The sequence below is a fragment of the Pinus tabuliformis genome, chromosome 2_1 (genome assembly GCF_031772625.1).
Source record: "Pinus tabuliformis cultivar Carrire ecotype Pingquan chromosome 2_1, CPIR1, whole genome shotgun sequence".
NCBI classification, from domain to species: Eukaryota; Viridiplantae; Streptophyta; class Pinopsida; order Pinales; family Pinaceae; genus Pinus; species Pinus tabuliformis.
Genome location: NC_142299.1, coordinates 166,270,398 through 166,291,148, shown reverse-complemented (window position 1 = coordinate 166,291,148; position 20,751 = coordinate 166,270,398). Strand labels below are relative to the sequence as shown.

At 40.1% G+C, this 20,751-nt stretch overlaps 1 protein-coding gene across 2 annotated transcripts in view; it reads right to left on the bottom strand.

Moving 5' to 3' along the window:
- The window catches only part of LOC149199245 (putative transcriptional regulator SLK2), a 58,869-nt gene that overhangs the window by 23,076 nt on the left and 15,042 nt on the right, over positions 1-20,751 (bottom strand). For both annotated transcript variants that reach the window (XM_089402357.1, XM_089402356.1), the window contains exons 6-7: positions 14,118-14,332; positions 13,751-13,819 (exon numbers count right to left, since the gene is read on the bottom strand). In XM_089402357.1, the coding sequence (XP_089258483.1) occupies positions 13,751-13,819; positions 14,118-14,332 (284 nt within the window). The remainder of the gene's footprint in view (positions 1-13,750; positions 13,820-14,117; positions 14,333-20,751) is intronic.

The following is a 20,751-nucleotide window of genomic DNA, read 5'->3' as shown; positions in this document are numbered from 1 at the left end:
CGCTATAATATTATATAATCGTATAATTAAAAATTAAAATTATTTTTTTAATATATAATTTATATAATAATCAAAATTAATATTGAATCAAAATATTAAAATATTAAAATCAATTTAAATATATAAATATACAAATAATAAATATATAATCTCTCTTATATTTAAATATATTCTTTGGGTGTCTCTCTCCCCGAGTCTCTCCCTTGTATATATATATATATATATATATATATAAAATGTCAAGTTCATTATCAGCTCTCTGACACATGACCAATCTTTGAAATAATCTAGCTTAAAAATACAAAGGAACAGTTTTACATATGTTTCTCTAGTTATTCTTAAGAGAAAAAGCAAATCTAATGTTTAAGCATTGACTACCACATACAATATGCACACACAATCTTTTGTCATATATATACATAAACAGCAAAAGAAATACTCATCAGCGTGACATCCCAAATATCGCCCTTATGTCGAGGTGCCACACGTTTCCTTAACCCATCAAGAGATTGCTCCAGTTTCTCAATTAAGAATATCAGTGTTAAGGATGTCTTTGGCCTTTCTTCCTGCGAAGATTTCAACATAAGATGATGTTTTGTGGGAAATTTCAACATATTTCTCTACAGGCTTTGTATTCCCCAACCACAGGGAACGCCGAAACTCCAAAAAAAACAATCTTCAAATCTCTCGGAATTGTCCCCAACTCCCACTAAAAAGGTAACGTTCCCATACAGTTCCAAAGCACTCGAGAGCGCGAGAACCATTGGAACGGGTTTCCCACCTCTCAAGAGCGCTTCTGGTGTAACAGAGATGTATACACACACATACACACTCCCCACCCGAGTATAATTCCTACAAGTGAAATGTTGAGCTCATATCTTCGAGCCCTATTGTTGTGCAGTCTTTAACCCTGTCGAATATCTTGGCCTTGCCTATAGGCTGGAGGGTGGGGTACTTTGTTAAAAAAAAATACATAGACACACACATATATAAAGGTTACACCTCAAGCCATCACTCTGCATGGGTCTCATGAAAGGGTGTTTCCTTGCACTCGCCCCTTGAAGGAGTGACACCAATTGAATGTGGAGCCAACTGAACTAGGTATATTCCTATTGTAATCTTATATTATCACCCAGCTAGCCAGCGTTTATAGAATAAATATTAGCCACAACTATCTTCAAAATAGCTAAGTTAACTAAATCCTAGGCATTACATTTATATTATATTTATATAAATGAATAATAAATTTAATAATTATTATGTGTTTATTATCTAACATATTTATGTAAATTATGTATGTTTATATTGATATATACATAATTTATCGAATATAATTATGTAACATATGTATGTTTATATTGATATATACATAATAAACACATAAATTATCTAATATATTTATGTAAATTATGTATCTTTATATTGATATATACATAATAAATGCATAATTTATCTAATATATTTATGTAAATTATTATGTTTATAAAATAAACACATAATTTACATAAATATATTAGATAATAAGTACACAACAAATATTGGGAGTTGGGAGCGAAGATGTTCTGGGCTCTGACGTGGCCGCAAGCGAGCAGGTGGCACATGCGCATCCCTGCACCTGCACAGAGACAGAACATAAATTAATCTCAGTAATTCGAGCATCCGCGATAGCTGTTACCCTACCATAACGACCTGTCGACATCCGTTTACTGTGCGCACAGTCAACTATCTTCCTGGCGGTTTTGGTGGCGGTTTCTGTTAATGGAAGCGATGGATATCGAAGAGGAGGCCCTTGATTATTCCCAGGATCCGTTCGAGGGACAAACCATATTTGGCAGTCGAAGCCCTAACCCTAACATTGACAGATCTGCTTCTCCTCACCCGGACACTACGCCGATTGTCGCGCTTCCGAGATCCTCAGCCTCGCCGCTGCGCTTTGGATCTCTCTCTCTGGAAACCTCGGGTCTTGATTACCCCCCGCTCTCCCCTGGCACGCTCGATCTCCTCACTGCCATATCACCTCCCTCACCTGCACTCGATAACCCGGCGCCCCCCCAAAGCTCGCCCCCTCTCTGCAAACCCTAATACCCTCCCTTCGGGCTGTTTCGACTCTCCGGTCATAAAATCAAAAGCGGCGACTCCCCTGAAGGATGTGGGCTCAAATCCATTGACGGAACACCCATCGGCGCCGAGAACAGGGAAGAGAAAGGTCAAGTGCGTGAAGACGTCCACAAAGGACCTTACCATCACATTCGGTGAAGACATACCAATGGGCGAGGTGGTGGACAAGGCCAACAGAGTACTTGTTGGGCATGTGAGAGGAAGGGCTTACTCAACAACCAGGCTCACAAATTGGGTAAAAGAGATCTGGGGCAGCATTCTTCAAGAACTCCAAGAGGTTCAGACCCTGGCTCGAGGTTGGTTTGCCCTACACTTTTCAAAGGCAAACTATACTGATCTGATTCTTGCCAAATACTGGCACATAGAGATGGCACCAGTCCTCCTCAAGCGCTGGTCACCGCTATTCGATCTGGAACGGGAGCAAATTGGAGCAGGACCTATCTGGGTGTGATTACCAGGTCTTCCTCTACAATTCTGGTCTGAAGCGGTGTTTATTAGGATTGGAAATGCCCTTGGGACGTATTTGGAATATGATAAGACCTATGTTCAAACAAAAAACCGTGCACTGGCAAGAATCCTGGTTCACTTGGACACAAGGGAGGGTCTGGAAGAGAAGATCACCCTGAAATGGAGGCATTACACCAGAATACAGATCTTGGATTACGAGGGTGTTCCATTCCGCTGTAGAAGGTGTCATAAGGTAGGGCATGTATTCAAGGAATGTCCTCTGCTTGCGAAACCAGCTGATTCCCTCAGCTCTCCACCGCCACTAAAAGGAAAAGCTCCTGTGTCGGCATCTCGAGCTCCTGTGTCGGCATTGTGAATCAGCACCCCGGTTCCAAAACTATACAACTTGGGTGAATCCTCAAAGGATGCGGAAGAAGCCTACAAGCCGCCCTCGCCCCCTATGACTCGGGCAAGAGCTGCTGCTGCTGCGGAGATGGCGCGGAAAACGGGTACTTCTCCTTTCTCTCCTCTATCCTCTCACTCATCTTCATTATCACTTTCCGTTGTTTCTCCATTGGATGTAATTGCACCTCTGGCTCCTACTATTACTTGCGCGATTTCCATCCCTCCGCCCATCATAGCCCCCTCTTCCCTTACTGTCCATCCGACCCCATCCTCATCTAGGGTTTCGGCCTCTTCCCACCCAGTTATGCCTCACTCCTACAACCTTCGCTCTAGGCTCATATCGGGTCCTGACCCGCAATCTGGGCTGGGGCTGACCTACCCTGGACCCCCTGCACAATCTTCCCGAGGACGTAAATCTTACCTGACAAAGGCCATTCAGAAAGCCGGTGCCGAGGTTGCATCTGGCAAACAATCTACCATGGAAGGGGTTCTTAGAGCATTGCAAACCCCAGAGGGGGTTCCACCATGAAATGCCTCTCCTTTAATTGCAGAGGTCTGGCTAGTACCTCCAAAAAACTAGCCATGCGGAGGTTGATTGAGAATGAACCGACTGATATCATTATGCTGCAAGAGACTTTGGGCAATGCAGATTCTATTGAGCAAACCCTAATTACCATCCGACCCGGATGGCACTTCCATGCACTGGATGCCATAGGTAGAGCTGGGGGCTTAGCCATCAGATACAATCCTCGGACCATAAATGTATCTGCCACCTGGGGAGGAGTGGGCTTTATAGGCATGGATTTCTTCTCGGCTGAGCTAGGGGAGACCCTGAGGATTATCAATGTATATGGCCCATGCCAGAGGAGAGAGGAATTCTGGCAGTATTTTCTTGGATTAAACTCGACATCTATGGATCAGGTTATCATAGGGGGCGATCTTAATTTCTCCATGGGATATGGGGAATCCTGGGGATCACAAGCCCAAGTTGACCCCTTGTCTGATTTCTTTAAGGACATTCTGGACCAGCACCATCTTGCTGACATCCCCATGAACAAGCATATGCCTACCTAGAGGAACCGGAGAGTAGGGGATGTCGCCTTCGCTAGAAGACTCGATAGATTCCTGATTAAAATCCCCCTGCTTCAGAGATTGACCAGATACAGACAATGGGTGGGGGCAGGGGGAAAATCAGATCATTCTCCTATTTACCTGGAGATTCTTGGACCAGATGCCAAGCCAAAGGCACCCTTCAAATTCAATCATGTCTGGCTCCAAGATGAGGGATATACAAGTCTAGTCAAGGACTTTTGGGTCACCCACCCTATATCAAATCACAGAACAACGGCGGAGGGATTTTGCCACAACCTTTCTCAGCTAAAACAACTAACCATGGCCTGGGCAAAGGAGAAGAAGGCTAAGGATGATCAAAAGATTTTGGCCATTGAAGCTGAGTTGGAATTATTGCTGGATGAAAAGAATCTTGGCTTTACCTCAGCAGAAGAGAAGAACAAGCTGATTGAGCTTGAGAAGCAGAAAGACAAGATCCTCAAGGAAAGGGAAGAATCATGGAGACTGAAGAGCAGGGCCATTTGGTTAAAGGCAGGAGACGAAAACACCAAATTTTACCAAAATTTTGCCAAGGGAAGGAAGACTACAAACACGATTTGGAAAATGCCCCTTCCTGATGGAGAGCAAGCTGACAATTTCCAAAAACTCTCCAGACTGGGCACCTCCCACTTTCGGAATCTGTTTAGATCTCCCCATGAGGCCAATCTAGCAGATATCATACAAGTGGCTGGACTCTTCCCTCGTTTTGTAGGGGAGGAAGAAGCAAATGAATTGACTTCACCTGTCACTCTGGAGGAACTTGAGGGGGTATTAAAGTGGTTCAAAAAGGATAAAAGCCCGGGACCTGACGGGTGGACAATAGAATTCTATTTGGCTTTTTATGATCTGCTGGCCTTGGATATTCTACAAGTTGTGGAGGAATGCCAATCATCTGGTAGATTTTACAATGCTATCAACTCTACCTTCATCGCCCTCATCCCTAAAACTGATTCCCCTGCCTCCTTTGATGATTTCCGACCCATTTCCCTCTGTAATTGCCTTTATAAGATTATCTCCAAAATCATTGCTAATCGTATCAGGCCTATCCTTTCTCAGCATATCCTCCCTGAACAATTTGCTTTCCTTGAAGACTGCCAGATTCATGAAGCTATTAGCACTGCTCAAGAAGCCATTCATTCCATCCGTGCCCACTTCTTTTTTCCATGCTGAAAGGGGACTCAGGCAAGGCTGCCCACTCTCACCGCTCCTCTTTCTGCTTGTTATGGAGTGCCTGAGCAGAGTCATCTATCATGAAAAGCAGAATGGCAAATTGTCAGGTTTAAAGATTACTGATCACTGTTACCTGACACATCTCTTGTTTGTGGATGATGTCCTCATCTTCTTGGATGGAAGTATTCAAGATTCGATCACTCTTGATAAGATCCTTGCCACTTTTACAGATCCACTGGTATGTCGGCAAACCACACAAAATCTACTATTTCCCAGGCATACACTTCTGCACAAGAGTCCAATCTTGCCTTGCATCGATTCCCATATAACCCTCGACCTCTGGATCAGGGCTTCAAATATTTGGGTTACTGGATCAAGCCTTTGGGACACAAGATAGTGGATTGGACTTGGCTGATCTCCAAATTTGAGAAGAGGATTTCTCACTGGAGCCATCGCTTTCTATCCAGAGCAGGAAGGCTAGTGCTCATTAAATCAATCCTGGAGGCCACACCTGTATTCTGGATGGCTTTAGCCTGGATACCTATTCTAGCTCGTCTCAAGCAAATTTGTTGCAGATACCTTTGGAATGGGGGACAAGATAAGCGAGTTTTTGCATGGATTAGATGGGATAATATTGCCATGCCTAAAAAGTGGGAGGATGGGGTCTTAAAGATCTATCATCCTTTGCACATGCTCTGGCTGCGAAAATGGGATGGACATTACTTACCAAGCAAAATCTCTGGATATCTATCTCATACCACAAATAAATCTGGCCCCTACAAGTCATCGATTAGATCCAACTGCCGGGTTGGAACAGAACAGGCATCTCATCAGTTTGGAAAGCTCTATTGTACTCGCTCCCCCTCATTCACAGCCATCTTACTTGGAGAATCAATGATGGAACCAGGGCTCGCATTGGAATGGATCCATGGACAGGTGGAGGAGGGAGATGTTACCTCCCTCGTGAGCTTATTCGATTACTCGATCAACAGAACATTAAAGTAATAGCTCATATTGCGGACCATGAGAATTCATCCATTTACACACAAGCATGGAAATCGGCAGCGCAGTTAAATTTGCCTCCTATCTGGCACCACAATTGGGAGGATTACACAAGTGCTTTGAGTGAATCCCACATCCGCATCAAGGAAGGCCCAGATGAGCTCATGTGGAACAAGGCCGAATCTGGATACTACTCCCCCAAGGAAGGTTACCTGTGTCTGATTAATAACAAACAACCAGAAATCACTCAGAGTTGGTGGAAGCTCATTTGGCAATTAAAGACTCCACCCGGACCAGACTCTTTTTCTGGTGCATTCTCCGAAATAAGGTCCCTACAGGGGACTCGCTTATGCACAGATCTGTGTATGGTCCCACCTGGTGCATACTCTGCAAACAGCAATCCGAATCGACCGTACATCTTTTCCTTACCTGCAATACCACAAAACAAATATGGAATGACGTGGCTGAGGAAATCAGGTTCACGGGAGCATGGGAGGGTGATAACATCATAGCAGCATGGGATGCCTGGAACCGAGCACATGCTGGAACTAACCTCCCATGTCTTCCTCTCATCATTTGCTAGGCAATTTGGCTAGCAAGGAACAAATTGATCTTCGAAAATGGCTCAATATGCTGGCAATCCATTATTGCCAAAATCATAGCATCATATCACGAATTGCCTGAATATACTCCTCGTTCTCGCAGACCAGCTGCCCCCGACCCCATAGACCACTCCTCACCATGGGCATTTTTCGATGGAGCTACTCAACAACATGGATGTGGGGGGGGGGCTTCATTCTATATCTATCAGATCAGCATTATTACAAAGTCAAGATGGGCCTAGGCGTAGGAACGAACAATTTTGCAGAACTCATAACTCTTCGTCATCTTATGCATTTTGCTTTAAATCATGAATGCAGAGACTTACAGATATATGGGGACTCAAATATTATCATAAATTGGATCAATCAGAAAACTAGATGTCACACTCACACTCTTAAATATTCTAGACAAAGTTATGCATCTCAAATCTCAATTTAATACCATTCTTGTTCGTCATATCTACAAGGAGCATAACCACAGTGCCGACGGATTATCCAAGGAAGCCATGCACCTGCGAGGAGGACAGTGGATAATCCAAGAACAGAGGGGTACCTCTCAGTACCAGTACTACCACAGGTCTTATATAGATCAAATCTAACATCAAGTGGATGGTCACTGAATTTTTGAAGAACTATCGAACATATATGATGATGTAGATAATTTAGTTTTATTTATGATCAGCACCCTGCGAGGTGTAAATATGTTTTTATATAGAATACCATTACAGCATCATCCTGCGTGATGATTTTTTTATTTTGACACAGACTTTTACAGGAATGGTTTGTAGATATTATAGATATATGGGCACAATCCGCATATGCTGAACAGCATATACTATATGTAATTTTTCACCATATAATGAAAGGTTATGATTTTTCCGGTGGAAAATTAAAAGAAAAATAGGTACACAACAAATATTAGATTATAAATAATGATAATTTACATAAATATATTAGATAATGAATACATAATAAATATTAGATTTATATAAATATAAAATAAATGTAATGTCCACGATTTAGTTAACTTGGCTATTGGATTATATCCAAGAACAAAGGTGTACCTCTCAATACCGGTACTACCACAGGCCTTATATAGATCAAATCTACCATCAGGTGGATGGTCACTGAATTTTTGAAGAACTATCGAACATATATGATGATGTAGATAATTTAGTTTTATTTATGATTATCACCCTGCGAAGTGTAAATATCAATGTTGTGAAAAGCGCGAGCGGGATTAAATCGGCGCCGGGAATGAAGCGGAAAAAATCGGAAAAAGCGGGAAAAAAGCGGAAAAAAGCGGGAAAAAAGCGTTTGGTACAAAAATATTCATTTTTTTTCAATTTTTTTAATATCTAAACCATCTACAACATAAAATAAATACATTGACACATAAATATGATAAAAAAAACTAATATATAAGATGTTTAATATCATTTCTAGCGCTAAAATCACACATAACATTGAATCATGTCCTGAATAGTAAGTCCTGACTCCTGAGTCCCAACTCAGCCTCAAAATATCAACAAAAAATATGATAATGTATCTCATCATGTCATAATGTCATATACAATAAAATGAGGTCTAATCCTATTGATTTCCTTTGCCCCTCTTGCGAGAAAATGCCACAGCTTTCCCTTTCCCTCTAGATGTAGGATGCTGGTGCCTGTGCTGGTGGAGATGGTAGTGGAGTCTGATGTGCTCTAGAAGCTGAAGAACTAGAAGTAGGAGCTATAGGAGGTAGACCACGTCCTCTACTGGTGGCAAGGGTAGCCCGAGCAGGTGGTGTCACCTGGAAACATTACAATCTCCCAATCCTGAAATCCTGAAAAACTGATAAGTCTGCTGGATTTTAAATGAAATCTAAAATTCTACTTTCTCCATATGAAATCCAATGAGGCTGGAACCACTCTCAAACATCCTGAGTCATTTCATGGTAATGTTAAAAATTTAAGTAAAAGGATGAAAATGAAGATTAAGGAGAATGTCACTTTTACTTTAAGAATTTAACATTACCATGAATAGCATATCCATACTAGGGCCTAGACTTGATCATTAAGCTGCCCCACTCAAAAATTATTTGTTTATTTCAAAAAAAATTGCATGAAAAAACCCAAATCACCAAATGAAAAACCAAAAAAAAAATTATAAAATCGTGCTGCCCTGACACCCCGAGCTTTTTTCCGAAAAAAACGCGATTTTTTCAAAAAAAAAAGCGCGCTTTTTTCGAAAAAATCGGCAAAAAAAAATTTTAGCCGCTTTTTTCCCATAAAACGCGCGATTAAATCGTCTTAGGGAAAAAAGCGCGATTTAATCGCGCTTTTCACAACACTGGTAAATATGTTTTTATATAGAATACCATTACAGCATCATCCTACGTGATGATTTTTTGTTTTTTGATACAGCATCATCCTACGTGATGAATTTTTTATTTTGACACAGACTTTTACAGGAATGGTTTGTAGATATTATAGATATATGGGCACAATCCACATATGCTGAACAGCATATACTATATGTAATTTTTCACCATATAATGAAAGATTACAATTTTTCCGGTGGAAAATTAAAATAACAAAAAAACAAACAAACAACAACAAAAAAGTACACAACAAATATTAGATTATACATAATGATAATTTACATAAATATATTAGATAATGAATACATAATAAATATTAGATTTATATAAATATAGAATAAATGTAATGTCCACGATTTAGTTAACTTGGCTATTTTTAATATAGTTGTGGCTAAAACTTAATTCTATAAAGGCCCGCTAGGCAGGTGACTTCGGGTGAGAGTGTCCCACAAGACCTTCCCCATTGTGATAGACATGAGGTGAGAGTGTTCCTTAGGACCTTCCTCACTGCCCTTAGAGGGTGGTAGCTATTGCTCCCTAATGATTCTTCTTCTTTAGATTCGAGAATGCTTTAGTAGATATTGTCGAGCACCAATAGAACATGATATGATGATAGGATAGTCGTGATGTGTACATGATGCAATTGGAATTTCTCCCTAGCTGAGACAGTTCCAATCATGGGACTAGATTCCTCTTTTCCAGAGGACCAATTTTGATTATTGAAGCACTTAATTTGGATAAGAGAAAGTGTATTTTCAAAGTAAAGCCCACAATGTTAGATTTGATCAGGTCGGCCCTAAAGCAAATTGGATACCCTTAGAAGCCTATAAATTCAAGTGACCTCAACCTCATTTGGACATCATCATCAAGCATCTTCTTCTCTCTTCTTTGGATTGGTTCGCACAGGTTTGAAGTGAGTTCGCGGAGTTTGGTTCATACAAGTGTGAAATTGCAGGGTCCGAGGCTCGCACGTATGATTAGGGTTTTTGGTTTCCAGTGATAGCGTTGACACAGGGAATTTTCAGCTATAACCGCATGTACATAGGCTCATCCATGTGGTTGGAGCTTCTCAGCCGCATGCATAACTCTCCTTCCATGTGGTTGGTTGGAGCTTCTCAGCCGCATGCATAACTCTCCTTCCATGCGGTTGGAATCTAGGGTTTCAGTTTAATAGTTGACCGCAAATTGGTAAAGTTATTTCTGATTAGTATTGTTGTCAGGATCATATTTTTTACATTATTTGGTTGATATTGTTGGATGCTTTTGTATGGGCTCATTGTGCTCTCTGTTCAACATTTTATGACAATATAATAGAAGAAGAATGTCAAAGGGTTTTCCCCATAGTGGGTTTTTCCCTAGTCGTTGACCAAAATCTGGAGTCTCTTGTTGATGTGTTGATTGTCTTCTATGTCATTGCATTTATTGTTCTATCTTAATTACTATTGATGATTGGAATTATTAATTGTTATTGAAAAATTGCTAATTGAAGAATTGAATTGGGCTAAAGCAATTGAAACAGCATATAGCAGTGTGAAAATTAACAATGGGAAGGGGAGCACACTACAAGTTTCAGTGTCCATTTGTACAAGGTCACAGAGGTCAGGAGGATTGACGGATTTTGTGAGTGCAGGATCTCAGAGTGCAGGAACTAGTACAGGATCACTACAAGGCACATGGGCATATCTTCATCAGGGCCACAAGTGTCAGGGGATGGAGGTGAGGCTCCCACACTTGTGCAAGAGACTTCTTTGGGGAGGAGGAAGCCAAGAAGGCTTTATGGTACCTTGAAGGAAGCACATGAGGTAGTGAGGGAGAGTTTCGTAGGCAAGGACATGAAGCACATGATACCATGGAAGTATTTCCTAGGCAAGTATTTATTCTTTCGTTTTAGGGAGACACTTTAATATCCTTTTTGTATAGGGACATTATGATTTTATTAATGTATTGGAGCAAAATCACCTTTCCATAAGACATGTACCATGTATTTTCATTTATTAAAATCATATGGGTTATAAAGTGACTTTATGTGAAAAGTACTCAAGTGCACTTTATATTATTAAAGTGACTTTTATGTTTTAAAAATCACTTTATGAGAGAAAAAGTGCACAAGGTACATAACATTAAAAAGGTGCCTAGGAGTGTTTTAACTTTTAAGTGAGGGGGTCAACATGAGAAAGGGGTCAAGTGGGGGACTTGATCTCCACCCTGATCTAATGAGCTGAGATTTAATCTCAGCCATTAGATCACTAGGATTAGGTATCACATCTTATGAAAAGACAAAAATGAAAAGGAAGGGTTATTTTCTCATTATTCTTCTCACAAGGACTTTGGAGAATGTAGGAGAGCAAGGAACTGCTCAAGAAGGCTCAGATTGCAGCAAGGAAGAGCAGCGTACAGCAAGAGAAGGCTCATTATCTCATGTGTATTTGAGAGAAAGAGAGCTTGGGAAGGAGAGCAGAGATTTGCAGAAGGAGAAAATATCTCACAGCAATGAATAGTCACCTTCACACCTGCATTTACTAACAGAGAGGCCGACCACCGAAAATTTAGGAGGAGCTGCCCGAAAAATTCGGGGGGTCAAGTGGGAGACTTGATCTCCACCCTTGATCTAATGAGCTGAGATTTAATCTCAGCCATTAGATCACTAGGGTTAGGTATCGCATCTTATGAAAAGACAAAAATGAAAAGGAAGGGTTATTTTCTCATTATTCTTCTCACAAGGACTTTGGAGAATGTAGGAGAGCAAGGAGCTGCTCAAGAAGGCTCAGATTGCAGCAAGGAAGAGCAGCGTACAGCAAGAGAAGGCTCATTATCTCATGTGCATTTGAGAGAAAGAGAGCTTGGGAAGGAGAGCAGAGATTTGCAGAAGGAGAAGTTATCTCACAGCAAAGAATAGTCACCTTCACACCTGCATTTACTAACAGAGAGGCCGACCACCGAAAATTTAGGAGGAGCTGCCCGAAAAATTCGGGGCAGAAATCTGGAGGGCAACCAAAAATTTCAGGGGCAGAAATCAAGCAGAAGTTAGGGCCAAGTTAGCAGATTTTTCATGCTGAATACAGGTTGAAGGTTATGCTGGTTATCTGACTGAGTTAGGCCAAGTTTGGTGGTGATTTTGAGGCTGAGATTAGGCCAAAATTTCAGGAGCAGACAGGCATGAAAACTGTGGGTGAGGAAGACCAGAATACTCCAGATTCCAGCGTGTTCTTTGAGGCCCTAACAGCATTGTATTCAAGGTGTTTTGAGCGTATTCTTCAGCTCAGATAGACTGTGTTTCTATGCAGAGAGTTGACTGTTCTGTGGTCTGATTTCCAGCATTGAAGGAGCTGTAAAAGAGGTCAAATTTTCGGCTAGAGGAGGACAGACCGGGTTTAAAATATCAGTCCAAAACTCAGTTGAATGAGGACCTCTGTGGCACTTCTTCAAGGGAAGAGATAAGTTGAATTTCTTGTGTATTTAATGTTGTAATAAATTTCTCTAGAAGCAAAATAAAATCCTCCTTGACGACTGGTTTTTCCAGGGTCAGTTGACCAAAAATAATTGTGTACATGTGTTATATTTTTGTGTATACCTGTCATTTAATTCTTTCATATCAGCTGGAAAAGTTAACGTAGGGGTAGCTCTAATGTTTCAAATAAATTTCATTTTAAAGTTTTATATCAAGCCTTTTGATTTGGGACTCTGGGTAACAAAAGTGTGCAAAAACTTGAAACTGTGGTGAGCTGCTAGCATTCAAAAACTTCTACACAAAACCCCCAAAGAGATTCTATAAGATAGATTTCTCATAAACAGAAAAATAAGAGACATCACCAAAAGCTATAAAGTCAAATTGAAGAACATCCAAAATTCTTCTAAAAAATTCAGTAGCTTCCAGAAAATTGAATTAGGGCAGAAATTTTGCCATGTCTTTGTTTCTATATCCTTCGAGAAAGTGTATTGAATAATTAATAAAGCTCCTAGAATATGGTGGATAGGTAACAATATTTTGTCCTCTATTATTACTCTCTCTCTCTCTCTCTCTCTCTACAAGACTAGTATAGAATTATCTCTGCTCTGCTTGAGGAACATTCACCGCAGTGTGCACACTAAAGAAAAATATAAAGATTGTAAAATTCACACAATTAAGCTAGCAAAAGGCAAAGTCTTAATCTATACAATTCAATATTTTGTTTAAAAAGATTAAAATAGAGCAGTTTTTATGCAGACATTCTCAACGTTTGAGAAATGAAACAGCAGTTTTATACTGTTTTATACAAAACAAGAGAATAATATCTCCTCTGTTTATGAATAAACATTTCACTCCAACAAAATAGTGAGCTCTTAAAGTTCTTTCATACACTGAAAGACACCTTTATTAGTTCTACATTCTACTTCTAATTGAATATAAGAATTCTCTAAGAGGAAACAAGTGTTAACATAGCATTACTGCATCACACCTACACATTATTTTCCTGGACGGTTTCAATTACATTGATGGTTAATCTGCATTAGCTGAAAAATGCTGGTTATGTAAAGGCAATAGCATCATTACCTGAGGTGCTACCAACCTGCGAGGTAAAAGCTCCTCGTGGTTTCTTGCACAGAACTCCCAAGACAAAATCTGATCTCGAATATCATGAAAAGCATCTAGTTACAAACATTTTTACGGACCATAAACATTAAACATTTCAAAATATAAACCATGCTTCATACCCCAGAAAGTAAATAGAAAAAAGGAAAGCATTCCTCTCGAGAAAGATGAACCATTTCCCTATCTTCCATTAAAACAATTAAAACCAATCGGTAACTCTGGCAAATATATCATACTCAACATATTGAAAAACACATAAGGAAGTACAATCTAACAGTCCATACAAGCATCACAAAATATATTGATTATGATACTTCCAAAACCATACCTTCAACTCGGAAGTGAAAATTATCCGTAACCGACCATTCCGTACAACACGAAGCTGCTCAAAGACACTTTCTTGTGTGGCTTTTCCATATTCCAATACCATTAACCCTGAACCGAGTCTACATTCTTGCGGCATATCCACAAAGAGAAGTTCATCTATCACTCCACTGTCAAATTTGATCTTGCACAATCTTGGAAGTACCTCCACAGTTGTTTCTGTCAAACTCATTTAAAATGAGAGACCATAAATTTAAAATATATGGTAAAAGCTGAACGGTACAAGAAAACATTTGTTCTTTAATATGTCAAAATGAGCTAGAAGCAAGTTAATGAATAGAATAAAACATAAAGTTCTCGTTGAGTCTAAAATTTACAAACAAGAATTTAGTAAAAATAACCATATGTACCCAAGGATAGCTATGCGAATCTGTCAAGATATCCAGGCACAAATTCAAAGAGACGAAATGGGGGAAAATATAGTTGAACGAGATTGTTGACTAGGTACAATGCTCACGGCCATAAAATTAATATGATGTGCTCTATAACAAACAATCATTAATAATACAATATTATATTCATTAATTGTTATCATCATGCTTAATGCTGAATTATATCCCATCAGCTATGTTGCTTTGGACTTGAAACAACTGTAATCTCCACAAGCAAGTATAATGTTATACTCTCCATCTAAACTGCATCAGTCTTCTGTATGATGTCATTGATTAACTCAATATTAACAATGAAATACTTAAAACGTAAATTGATGAACAAACATAGCTGGTTGTAAGTCTAAATCTTGCAAGGTGATTATTTTTGTATTTAATTTCCCCACGTTTAGACATTTGACAAATCAACAACAAAGATTCTTGTAATATTCGTATCCAGAACAGGAAATAGTTTAGATAAGTTCAAATCTTGCAAAGTTGCCCCAGTTTCTACATTACTAGATCCATCAGCCTAGGGGAATGGATCCATAGCTCCCCAGATCAGATCCAGACACCCATGGATTCGCCTAGGATCCATTCCAAAAAACAGATCCTGAAAAATGAAACATATCAGGATCATTGACCAGCAAAAACAAGTAATTCTCCTGCCCAACCATTTTTCCACTGAGGACCCTGTGCAGCAATACAATCGCTCGACCCTATCATTCATCCACTGAACCTTCCATGCAGACATACACACTCTGAAAACAGATCCTTAAAAAAGAAACATATCAGGATCTTTGACCAGCGAAAACATGCAATTTTCCTGCACAACCATTTTCCCACGGAGAATCCTGCGTAACCATACAATCGCTCGACCCTACCATTCATCCACTGAACCTCCCATGCAGACATACACACTCTGAAAACAGATCCTTAAAAAAGAAACATATCAGGATTGTTGACCAGCAAAAACATGCAATTTTCCTGCGCAACCATTTTCCCACTGAGGATCCTGCGCAACCATACAATCGCTAACCCCAACATTCATCAACTGAACCTCCCGCACAGACGTACATTCACCCAATGCTTCAAGTTGACACCAGCTTGCTGTTAACATCAGGGGAAGATACCGCAACTGGGAAGAGATGTAGATGGTTTGACGGGAAAGAAGTCGCAAACTGTGTGAATGAGCAACACAAATTAGAAGAGACTGAATCGAGAATGGGAAATTGGAATATAGTTTTAGTTTGAAATCTTTAGTATATATTAATTAGCTTTAGTGCATAAAACTTTAATATGTATTTAGCTTTTTAACATATTTTAGTGTATAGAAGCTTTAATATATTCATGTCTAATTTATGAAGCAATTGCATAATCTTTATTACAATTTAAATTTATGATAAATAGTTAATGTAGAAGCTTTTATATATTGATCTCTAATTTATGAAGCAATTGCATAATCTTTATTAGAATTTAAATTTATAAATTATAATAAATAGTTAATAGATTAGACTAATTACTATTTTAAAGTATTATATATTAATTATTTTAAATAAATATTGTATATTACAAATGTATATGAAAGTTGGAGTGTCATAGCAGCTCCTAAATCTGTAAAAATAAAGATCTAAGAACAAAGCCATTAAGAATAAATTACCCTGTTCGAGAGGGAAAGAAAACAGAGACATGAAATGAAATAAGTACGTGAGTGAAAAGTCCACCTCAAATAAAAAAACACATCAAGTCGTGTCACAGCTAGAGGCCAAAACCGTAAGAGAAAGGAGGCAAGTCTCCTCATAAGAGTCATCAACCACTGTAAAGGGGCCAACAAACTATCTGAGAAGGTTTTCCAAAGTGTAACCAGGACCAAGGGGCCCCTACTCTATAATCCTAGGACAGATCTTCAGGTGCCACCTAGATCAAGGAACCCTACTGCTCCTACCAGTCAAGGCTAGCTGGAACAAACTTCAAATCGATCACTAGCAGATCAACGAAACATGGAAGCTGGAACTCCAGAACGAGGGAGCCTATCTCTAGCTCTAGGACATCCTAGAACTCCATTGTTTGTTGTTTTGGTGATGTCCATCTTGGGATCTGTGATAGGAGCACCTCAAGAGACTCTCAAAAGAAACACAACCTGTCAAGGGGAGCGATGTCGATAAGAGATTGGGCCTCTCACTGATCTCTGATAATTGAAAAACTTTGAATCTCTAGCTATCATTTGCTGTCCTATAAATAATAGTAAATGTAAGATAATTTTATTGATGTCCAATAAATGACCACAAAATAGGTCAATGGGACAAAAAAATTACAACATAATATAAAGTGGGTGTGTCATAATAGCTCCTAAATCTGTAAAAATAAAAGATCTACGAGCAAGGCCATAGAGTAGTAAGGAACACAAAGACATGAAATGAAGTAAGTACATGAGTGAGAAGTCCCTCTCAAAAAGAAAGCATGTCAAGTGGTGTTGAAGCTAGAGACCTAAACCGAAACAGGACGGAAGTCTCCTTATCTGAGTCGTCAATCACTCTAAAGGGGGCAATGCACTATCTGAGAAGATTGTCCAAAGTGTAACTGGGTCTGGTAAGGTCCCCGCTCTATAATCCTGGGGCAGATCCTCAGGTGCCACCTAGATCAAGGAGCCCCGCTGCTTCTACCACTCAAGGCTGGGTGGAAGGGACTTTGAATTGATCACTAGCAGATCGACTACGCTTGGAAAATGGAAGTCTATAATGAGGATTCTATCTCTAGCTCTAGGGCATCCTAGAACTATACATTGTTTGTCGCTCCATTGATATCTGCCTTGGCATCCGTGATGGGAACTCCTCAAGAGACACTCAAAAGAGAGACAACCCGTCAAGAGGAGCAGTTTCAAGAAGAGAATGGGCCTCACTGATCTGATAATTGAGTGGACCAGAGCTCTAGCTATCATTTTCTGTCCTAAGCAAGAAAAGCAATAGGGAAAAAATAATTTATCCTCCTGGAACAATCAAGACAGGGAGGACCACATGGGACCACAATGTTATAGTCATTGGACTCATTACTCTATAGTTTAATTGTTTTTATCATTAAAATTCATTTTCAGTTATATTCCAGGGGATATGCTAAAAACCACTACTATCCTTATGCATACATTGTTCAATGTTATCTGATTCTAAGAAAATAAACAACTATAAATGGTAGATGCATATTTCAAAGGAAACTATAGTCCTTACAAAATTAGTTTAAATTAAATATAAAATGCAACATCAGAGATCAGAGAATATAGGAAGAATGCAATTTAATAGTGAAGTCATTAAGCACATCGACATGGTTTGCTTTTACATGCCATGTAATAAGTTATTAAATTGCCACTACTGTTAGTTTTTGGTAGAGCATCGGAAGTGCTCTAGCCTTGAAGATTGGTGGACATGCTAAGGCACATGAGTTCTAAAGAAACAGCCGGGAAATGCTGAAACTGCCGGAACTGCCAGGAGAGCTGACGAAGAGGCAGCGCAGTAGCCAGGAGAGTTGACACAAAAAAGCTGCTTGTCATGCAAAATCTAGAACTGTCGGGAACTGTCGGAACTCCGGGAACCGCCGGGAACTGCCGAAACAACCGGGAGAGCTGATTCAAAGGGCAGAGAAGGTGGCACAGGGCTGACGCAGAGCCAGCGCAAAAATAGTCGAGGTTAACCAGTCTTGTGCCAAATCAGCCGGAATTCTGCCGGGTGAAGTGAGGTAAAACTCACTCAGATTTTCCGCCAGTATTTTCTCTATAAAGGATTGCTAGATGAGCATCCTAGATTTGTATTCAGATATTTCTTCTGCATAATAATAAACCCTCAGAATTGTTGCACCGGTTTTCCCGCATTGGGTTTTTTTGGGGACTATTGTGTCCAAAAATAAGTGTGTCCTATGTATCTTGTTCTTTGCTCTGTTTTCTATTTCATGAGATCAAATATTTAATTAGTGTAGGCTGCAGAAGTAATTTGCTTCAGTATTCAAAAGAATAACTCGGTGAATGTAATTTAAAAATCAGGTAGGAGAAGTAGATTCAGAGTTGCTGCAGTAGGGGTTCTTCCGAGTCTAGGAATTTTCACATGGTATCGGAGCGTTGATTTTGAAACAGGAAGAGCAAATCAAGTGCTGAGCAGTGAGGCCGAAAGCTGCACTTGGCAGAAATTCGAATCCCCTTGAAGGGATTGCGCAGTCCTTTGCCGGGAAGCAGATCCAAGGAAATCTCTCTCTGAGTGAGACGACAAAGAAGCATGATTTTCAGTTCATGAGTTTGCAGAGGCAAAGGGAGTGACGCAAAGCCTCAGCGCAATGCTTGAAGGGCACAATTTTTGTCAGGGCAGAAATTCGTCAGAAAAGAGCGAAGACACATAGAAGGAGAATTTTATCTTCAGAGGACTTCCAGCCAAGGAGTCTGAATCTTCACTTGTTGAACAGCAGCGGAGAGGGGTAGATCTACAAGCTCCAGCAGGGAGTGCGTAGGCCGGTCTAGTGTTGTGCAAAGGAGAGAGGAGGTCATTCGACATTTGGCAAAGATGGCAACCGCATCTCCAAGAGGGAGGTGGGGAGATTTAGAGTTGTAGTTCGAAAGAGCTACAGATGGGCAGGATCCTTGAGGAGTCCACCTCTTGGATCAATTCCTTGCTATGGGAGTCCAAGATTCAGCAGTAGAGAGATGGACTTAGTGTCAGATGCAGTGGAGTGTTTGGAGGGCAGATGCAGTGGCTTGGGACCAAAGATTGATCAACGCAGAGCACGGTTAGCAGCAATGCAATTGGCACAGTGTAGGAGTCAGCAACAGCGCAGAAGATTCAGAGGGTCAGCAGCAGTCAGACTTCAACATTCATTGTATTATGCTAAACACAGTTAAGTTCAGCTAATTTTGGATGTTTTTTAGTTGCTTCTCTCGGCAGTTGAGTTGCAATACGGATGCAGTGTTAGCAGTGGCAATGCTAGCAGCATAGCAAATGCAGCATTTGAGAGGGAGTTGTAGTACAGATGCAGCAGTGGTAGTGGCAGTATCATGGGCAGCAATACAGTAGCAGCAACAGCATAGTGTTGGTGGCAGCAACAATACAGAAAGGAGGTGCTTCAGAAACATAGCAGCATGCAGGTGGACATTGTTGCTAGAGCACTTTCCTCACTAAGAGGGAGTGTTAGTTTTTGGTAGCATCAGAAGCGCTCTAGCCTTGAAAATTGGTGGAGAGGCTAAGGCACATGAGTTCTAAAGAACCCAAAAACTGTTTGGTGAAATTCCACCCGGATTGTATTTTATTAAAATAATTAATATTTTTAATGGAGTTCCCAAGTCTAAACTTAGGGAAATTAAAATATTAATGGGTATTAATCAAAATATGGGTGAGAAAGATCTAGAAGGCGAATCAAATCATGTTTTAATCTTAGTCGTTGATTAGAGACTTAATCTCGGTCGTTGAAGACTCGACAAAAAAAGTATAAAATGGAGGCGTGGGGTTCATTTGTAAAGACACACACAGAGAGATTGAGGAAATCGATTTTTCCAGATGCGAAGTTCTCAGGAGGAAAATCGATTGGGGAGATCTTGCAGCAGAGGGGCAAAGATAATTCGGGAGGAGGACTTTCAGAAGAATACCGACAGAGAGGCAGAGAGCTTGCAGAGAGGCAGCGCAATAGCTAGGAGAGCTGATGCATAAAAGCTGCCTGTCACGCAGAATCAGGAATTGTAGGGAACTGCAAGAACAGCCGAGAGAGCTGACGCAGAGGACAGAGAAGGTGACGCAGAGCCAGCGCAGAAATAGCCGGGGTTTGCCAATCTTGTGCCGAATCAACCGGAATTCTATCGAGTGAAATGAGATAAAACTCACTCAGATTTTCCGCCAGTATTTTCTTTGTAAAGGATTGTTAGATGAGCATCCTAGATTTGTATTCAGATATTTCTCCTACATAATAATAAACCCTCAGAATTGCTGCACCAGTTTTCCCGCATTGGGTTTTTCCGGGGATTATTGTGTCCAAAAAAAAGTGTCATGTGTATCTTGTTCTTTGCTTTGTTTCCTGTTTCATGAGATCAAATATTTAATTAGTGTAGGTTGCAGAAGTAATTTGCTTCAGTATTCAGAAGAATAACTTGATGAATATGATTTAAAAATCAAGTAGGTGAAGTAAATTCAAATTTGCTGCAATAGGGGTTCCTTCGAGTCTAGGAATTTTCACAACTACTACAACCAA